The 7022-nt window shown below is 64.3% G+C and overlaps 1 protein-coding gene across 1 annotated transcript in view; it reads left to right on the plus strand.

Moving 5' to 3' along the window:
* The window catches only part of KAT2A (lysine acetyltransferase 2A), a 9004-nt gene extending 2026 nt beyond the window's left edge, over positions 1–6978 (plus strand). Inside the window, exons 2-18 of the mRNA XM_035892362.1 lie at positions 1845–2035; positions 2127–2272; positions 2629–2718; positions 2866–3047; positions 3329–3520; positions 3629–3735; positions 3887–3994; positions 4085–4221; positions 4354–4562; positions 4644–4770; positions 5074–5184; positions 5263–5394; positions 5697–5811; positions 5921–5957; positions 6088–6151; positions 6371–6455; positions 6689–6978. Coding sequence (XP_035748255.1) covers positions 1845–2035; positions 2127–2272; positions 2629–2718; positions 2866–3047; positions 3329–3520; positions 3629–3735; positions 3887–3994; positions 4085–4221; positions 4354–4562; positions 4644–4770; positions 5074–5184; positions 5263–5394; positions 5697–5811; positions 5921–5957; positions 6088–6151; positions 6371–6455; positions 6689–6882 — 2227 coding nt within the window. The 3' untranslated portion in view covers positions 6883–6978. The remainder of the gene's footprint in view (positions 1–1844; positions 2036–2126; positions 2273–2628; positions 2719–2865; positions 3048–3328; positions 3521–3628; positions 3736–3886; positions 3995–4084; positions 4222–4353; positions 4563–4643; positions 4771–5073; positions 5185–5262; positions 5395–5696; positions 5812–5920; positions 5958–6087; positions 6152–6370; positions 6456–6688) is intronic.
* Positions 6979–7022: the final 44 nt, after the last annotated feature.

The raw sequence follows: 7022 nt of genomic DNA on the forward strand, positions 1-7022 counted from the left end.
GGGGGGATGGAAGGGCATGCATTGGGCAGGGGGTGCAGGAGGGGGGTGCAAGGATGTGCATTGGGCATGGGGTGCAGGAGGGCCTTGCTGAGCCAGGTGGGGGTGCAGGAGGGGGATGCAAAAACATGCATTGGGCAGGGGATGCAGGAGCGGGGTGCAAGGATGTGCATTGGGCAAGGGGTGCAGGAGGAGGGTGCTGAGCCGGGCAGGGGGTGCGGGGGGGGGATGCAAGAACATGCATTGGGCAGGGGGTGCAGGAGGGGGATGCTGAGCCAGGCAGGGGGTGCAGGGGGGGATGCAAGAACATGCATTGGGCAGGGGGTGCAGGAGGGGGATGCTGAGCCAGGCAGGGGGTGCAGGGGGGGATGCAAGAACATGCATTGGGCAGGGGGTGCAGGAGGGGGATGCTGAGCCAGGCAGGGGGTGCAGGGGGGGATGCAAGAACATGCATTGGGCAGGGGGTGCAGGAGGGGGATGCTGAGCCAGGCAGGGGGTGCAGGGGGGGATGCAAGAACATGCATTGGGCAGGGGGTGCAGGAGGGGGATGCTGAGCCAGGCAGGGGGTGCAGGGGGGGATGCAAGAACATGCATTGGGCAGGGGGTGCAGGAGGGGGATGCTGAGCCAGGCAGGGGGTGCAGGGGGGGATGCAAGAACATGCATTGGGCAGGGGGTGCAGGAGGGGGATGCTGAGCCAGGCAGGGGGTGCAGGGGGGGATGCAAGAACATGCATTGGGCAGGGGGTGCAGGAGGGGGATGCTGAGCCAGGCAGGGGGTGCAGGGGGGGATGCAAGAACATGCATTGGGCAGGGGGTGCAGGAGGGGGATGCTGAGCCAGGCAGGGGGTGCAGGGGGGGATGCAAGAACATGCATTGGGCAGGGGGTGCAGGAGGGGGATGCTGAGCCAGGCAGGGGGTGCAGGGGGGGATGCAAGAACATGCATTGGGCAGGGGGTGCAGGAGGGGGATGCTGAGCCAGGCAGGGGGTGCAGGGGGGGATGCAAGAACATGCATTGGGCAGGGGGTGCAGGAGGGGGATGCTGAGCCAGGCAGGGGGTGCAGGGGGGGATGCAAGAACATGCATTGGGCAGGGGGTGCAGAAGGGGGTGCTGAGCCAGGCAGGGGGTGCAGGAGGGGGATGTAGGGACATGCATGGGTCAAGGGGTGCAGGAGGGGGGTGCTGAGGCAGGCAAGGGGTGTAGGAGGAGGTGCTGAGCCGGGCAAAGGGTACAGGAGCGGGATGCAGGGACATGCATTGGGTATGGGGTGCAGTAGGGGGGTGCTGAGCTGGGCAAGGGGTGCAGGAGGGGGATGCAGCGACATGCATTGGGCAGGGAGTGCAGGAGGGGGGTGCTGAGCTGGGCAGGGGCTGCAGGAGGGTGTTGCACGAGTGTACATGGGCAGGAGATTGCAGGAGGGGGGTCCTGAGCCATGCAAGGGGTCCAGAAAGCCATTGCAAGGACATGCATGGACAGGGGTGCAGGAGGAGGGTGCTGAGCTGGGTGGGGCATGTAGGAGGGGGTGCAAGGGAATGCATGGGCAGGGGATGCAGGAGGGGAGGTGCCGAGCTGGTCAGGGGGGGCAGGAGGGGGGTACTGGGCTGTGCATGGGATGCAGGGGTGGGTGCTGGGCCGTGCATGGGCAGGGGGTGCAGGAGGAGCAGAATGCTGACTTGCATAAGGGAGATGCAGGGACCTCCATGGGCAGGGGCTGCACGCAGGGGAAATGTGAGAGAGCATTTGGGTGCTGGGTCAGGCGGGGCGGGTGCTGAGGAAAGCTGGGGTGGGTCAATAGGGGTGGGTGGGACAGGCAGAGGGGACTCTGCAGGGGGAGTTTGTCTGGAGAAGGTGGCAGCCTTGGCAGGAGGAGGTGCATGGGCCTCTGCGTGACCGCCTCTCTTGTCCCTCCTCCCAGGCAAATGACGCCTGCAAGTGCAACGGCTGGAAGAACCCCAACCCTCCCACCGCCCCCCGCATGGACCTGCAGCAGCCAGTGACCAACCTGAGCGAGCCCTGCCGGAGCTGCGGCCATGCACTGGGTAACCCCTCTGTGGGGCACCTGGGACCCCTCCGGGGAGGGGGAGCCATGCTGAACCCCCCGATCTCACTGCGGCTTTCTCTCTGCCACAGCCGACCACGTGTCCCACCTGGAGAATGTCTCGGAGGAAGAGATCAACCGGCTGCTGGGTATGGTGGTGGACGTAGAAAACCTCTTCATGTCGGTGCACAAGGAGGAGGACACGGACACCAAGCAGGTGTATTTCTACCTGTTCAAGGTGCGTCTGGGGCTGGGCACGTTGCGCAGGGGGGGTCTCTCAGCGTTGTCGGGGAGCTGGGGCTGCCGGCCCCTTGCTTGTCCTCTGCCTGCTCTGCTGGGAGCTGTGGTTGGTGGCTGTCAGCCATCCCACCAGCCCAGCCGGAGCCCCGAAATGCCCACCCTGTCCTGGGAGCGACTGCTCTCCCGGTCTTGAATTCCCCTGGGAGGGAGGTTTCCAGGGAAGAAACAAGTGTGCTCTGAGGTGGGCCCTGGTACCTTCCTGGCTGTGTAAATTGGTGCAGCCCCGCAACAGCGTTCTGCCGCTCCTGGTTTTGGGACTTTGATCCATAACTGTGTCCGACGGTGTCTTCACAGCTCCTGCGGAAGTGCATCCTGCAGATGAGCCAGCCTGTGGTCGAGGGGTCCCTGGGGAGCCCCCCCTTTGAGAAACCAAACATTGAGCAGGTGAGGCTGCTGTCAGGCTCACGCGTGGCACTGATGACTTGTCCCGTGTTTTGTTGCTCTTGCACAGTCCCCTTCCTCTTCGGGGGGCAGCACTGAAGGGCCTGGTGCAGCACCCGGTGCCCCTCCACCACCCCTTCCTCTCCCTAGGGAGTCTTGAACTTCGTCCAGTACAAGTTCAGCCACTTGCCACCCAAGGAGCGGCAGACCATGTATGAGCTCTCCAAGATGTTCCTGCTCTGCCTCAACTACTGGAAGCTGGAGACGCCGTCCCAGTTCCGGCAGCGCTCCCAGAATGATGATGTGGCCACCTACAAGGTCAACTACACGAGGTGAGGGCAGGAGGGGGTCTGAGCCAGCCAGCCTGGGGGTCTGCCTACTCCTCCCACCCCTGCATGGGGCCGACTCCTGGGGTCTTCGCCTCTCCCCAGCTCTCCCAGGTGAGGAGAGGAGGCAGCCAGTGGGGATTCTGCTCCAAATAACATCAGCCGTGACCTCCCCAGATGCCTGCTCTCCTTGTCCCTGCTCCGAGCAGTGTATTCTCAGCGGGGATGCGGATGCTCTGGGGTCACTGGTCCCAGCCCCGCCACTGGAGCGTGTTCTTGTCTCCTAGGTGGCTGTGCTACTGCCATGTGCCACAGAGCTGCGACAGCCTTCCCCGCTACGAGACCACCCACGTCTTCGGGCGCAGCCTCCTCAAGTCCATCTTCACCGTCACCCGTCGGCAGCTGCTGGAGAAGTTCCGAGTGGAGAAGGACAAGCTGGTGCCAGAGAAGCGGACGCTGATCCTCACCCACTTCCCCAAGTAGGTGCCCGATGCAGGGATGGCTTCTGGGGCTCACACACCAAGTGGAGCCGTGGGGCTGTGCGTGCCCGATGCCTGCTTACCGGCCAACGTGCTACTCCCTTCCAGGTTCCTGTCCATGCTGGAGGAGGAGATCTACGGCGAGAATTCTCCCATCTGGGAGGCTGATTTCACCGTGCCGGCCGCAGAGGGTGCCCAGCTGGTGTCTCGCCCAGGTATCTCAGGGAGCAGTCCCCCCCTGCAGCTTGGGGGCTGTAGGATAAAGGACCGAGGTGGTGGGTGAGCCTTGGCCCGTGGCGGTGGCTGGGCTGCTGCAGTGTGGCGAGCTGCTTTCTGGCAGTCACGGGCACCGTTGGTGTCTTCCAGCCACGGTCAGCACCGTTGCTGTGCCCACCACGCCACTCTTCAGCAAGAAGCTCAGCAACAGCAGCTCTGCTGCGAGCATGGATGCCAGCACCCCAGAGCCCCTGCCAGGTAGGGCCGGTGTGAGCCCGGCGCTGGGGGAGATGGGACCTTCCTTGGTCCTTCCTGGTGCTGGATGTGCTGCTCTGCTCCGTGCCCCAGGGGAGAAGCGGAAGCTGCCCGAGAGCCTGACGCTGGAAGATGCCAAGCGGATCCGTGTCATGGGAGACATCCCCATGGAGCTGGTGAACGAGGTCATGCTGACCATCACGGACCCCGCTGCCATGCTGGGCCCCGAGGTACGGAGTGGGGGGCACTGAGGTGGCACCGATGCTCTCCAGGCCCTGCAGAGCTGCTTTCCTGGTGTTCTGGGCTGGACTCCCCCCGCCGAGGGTGTGCTGGGGTCAGTGAAACCCCCCCGCACCCTCCAGACCAGCCTGCTGTCGGCAAACGCGGCACGGGACGAGACGGCCCGGCTGGAGGAGCGCCGTGGCATCATCGAGTTCCACGTCATCGGCAACTCGCTCTCGCAGAAGTCTAACAAAAAGATCCTGATGTGGCTGGTGGGCTTGCAGAACGTCTTCTCGCACCAGCTGCCCCGCATGCCCAAGGAGTACATCACTCGCCTCGTCTTCGACCCGTGCGTGGCTGGGGGGGGTGCAGGGGTAGCCGGCATGGGGAGGGGGGCTCCCATCTCACCCTTGGCTTTGCTTGCCTGCAGGAAGCACAAGACCCTGGCACTGATCAAGGACGGCCGAGTGATCGGGGGGATCTGCTTCCGCATGTTCCCCACCCAGGGCTTCACAGAGATAGTCTTCTGCGCTGTCACGTCCAACGAGCAAGTGAAGGTGAGAGCAGGAAGGCGGGTGGTGGGCACGGCACAGCACTGGGGTGGGGAGGAGTGGGGTGGTGGGTGGGGGGCTGCGGGGGGAACAGGATGGTCCCGCTGTCACTGGAAGAGCACAGGGGTGTCCCAACGCCTGGGGTAGCCCAGACCCACTTGGTGCTGGCCAGCCCCAAGCATCCCTGATTGCTCTGGGGACATCTTCCAGCTGCCCATGTCCATGGGTAGGAGAGGACTGTGTCCTGTCTGACTCGGGCTGCCTGGGGGGCACGGGGAGGGGGTCCCTGTCTCATGGTGGCTCCCCCAGGGCTACGGGACGCACCTGATGAACCACCTGAAGGAGTACCACATCAAGCACAACATCCTCTACTTTCTCACCTACGCGGACGAGTACGCCATTGGCTACTTCAAGAAGCAGGTGGGCTTCTTGCCCCAGGGCGGCTCCCCTCAGCCCTCCTGCCCACCAGCCCCCTCCTACCTGCCCTCTCCCTCCTAGGGCTTTTCCAAGGACATCAAGGTCCCCAAGAGCCGCTACCTGGGCTACATCAAGGACTATGAGGGGGCAACCCTGATGGAGTGCGAGCTGAACCCCCGCATCCCCTACACTGAGCTTCAAGACGCAGAGGGAGTTCCCCCCTGCCTGCTCCGGCCCCTGCCTGCTCCGGCCCCTGCCTGCTCCCTCCTGAAGGCAGGGGAGAGGCGTGGGGATGTGTCAGCCCTTGGGAACTGTCCCTTGAATCTCCCCTGGGAGCAGGCTCAGGGGGTGGAGATGGGGCACTGCAGTGGCATTTATGGTGGCTGGGGTTGGTTCCAGCCCTGGGCAGTGGCTGGAGCTGATGCTCTGGGGTCCCACGTCACGGTTTGGCTCCCTGGAGCATCCTTGCAGTCCCTGCTCACACCCCAGCTTCCAACCTCCCCTTCCCACCGCAGATCATCAAGAAGCTGATTGAGAGGAAGCAAGCGCAGATCCGCAAGGTCTACCCTGGCCTGACCTGCTTCAAGGAGGGCGTGCGGCAGATCCCCATCGAGAGCGTCCCTGGCATCCGTGAGTCCTGCCGGCTTCTGGTGGGGATGGGCTGTCTGGCAGGAGGGCTCCGTCCTCCCTTGCCCACAGGCGTGGGGCAGACGTGGTGACATTGACTCTTGATTTCCAGGAGAAACAGGATGGAAACCGCTGGGGAAGGAGAAGGGGTGAGTGCTGTTTGGGGGGGGCGGGTGTCCTGCTGCTCCTTGCTTCGGCACTGGGATGCGGAGGTGGGAGCACTGGGAATGAGAGAGGCTGCTCACCCTCAGGCTGATGAGTGCTGGTTTTGTCCTGCAGAAAAGAGCTGAAGGATCCAGACCAGCTCTACAACACCCTGAAGAACCTCCTGGCCCAGATCAAGGTGCAGGCAGCAGGGGACCCTCTGCTTCGGGGTGCCTGTCCCCCACCAACAGCCCTCAGAGCTGCCTCCCCTGGGACAGGCTGTCCTGGGCTGTGCTCCTGGGGGGCGTGTGGGGTGACCCAGGCGTGTGGGGAGCAGGACCCCTGTGTGCTGGGGCAGGCAGGGGCAGGCTGGCTGCCTGTGCTCGCTGCTGTAACCTGCCGCCCACCCCCTTCCCAGACCCACCCCAGCGCATGGCCCTTCATGGAGCCGGTGAAGAAGTCAGAGGCACCGGACTACTATGAAATCATCCGCTTCCCTATTGGTATGTGGTTGTGCCCGGAGCCCTGGGGCAGGATGGCAGAGGGGGGGCTGCAGACCCCCTGTCTGCGGGGTCTGTGCTGGGGAGGGGGTGTCCTGGCTGGGGCAATGGGGTGCTGGGAGCCCCAAGACAGGACAGAAGAGAGAAGGATGAGTTGGGACCCCTGACTGGCGTCCAGCTCCGTGGCTGGGGGGGGCAGAGGCCTGGGGGGGGCCCTGACCCTTCCCCACCCCCAGACCTCAAGACCATGACCGAGCGCCTGAAGAACCGCTACTACGTCACCAAGAAGCTGTTCATCGCCGACCTGCAGCGCATCATCACCAACTGCCGCGAGTACAACCCCCCCGACAGCGACTACTGCAAGTGTGCCAACACCCTGGAGAAGTTCTTCTACTTCAAGCTCAAGGAGGGGGGGCTTATTGATAAGTAGGGGAGCTGGCCTGGATCCGCCTTGGCCACTGGCATCCCCCTGGGAGGGGCAGGGCTCCCCATGGGACCTGGCCCCCCTCCGTGGGCAGGGGCTGCTGGGGGGGTTGTTGCTGGGGGGGAGGCCCGGGGGGCCGGGGCCCT

Source organism: Egretta garzetta, unplaced genomic scaffold (genome assembly GCF_000687185.1).
Source record: "Egretta garzetta isolate BGI_Z169 unplaced genomic scaffold, ASM68718v1 scaffold944, whole genome shotgun sequence".
Taxonomy (NCBI): Eukaryota; Metazoa; Chordata; class Aves; order Pelecaniformes; family Ardeidae; genus Egretta; species Egretta garzetta.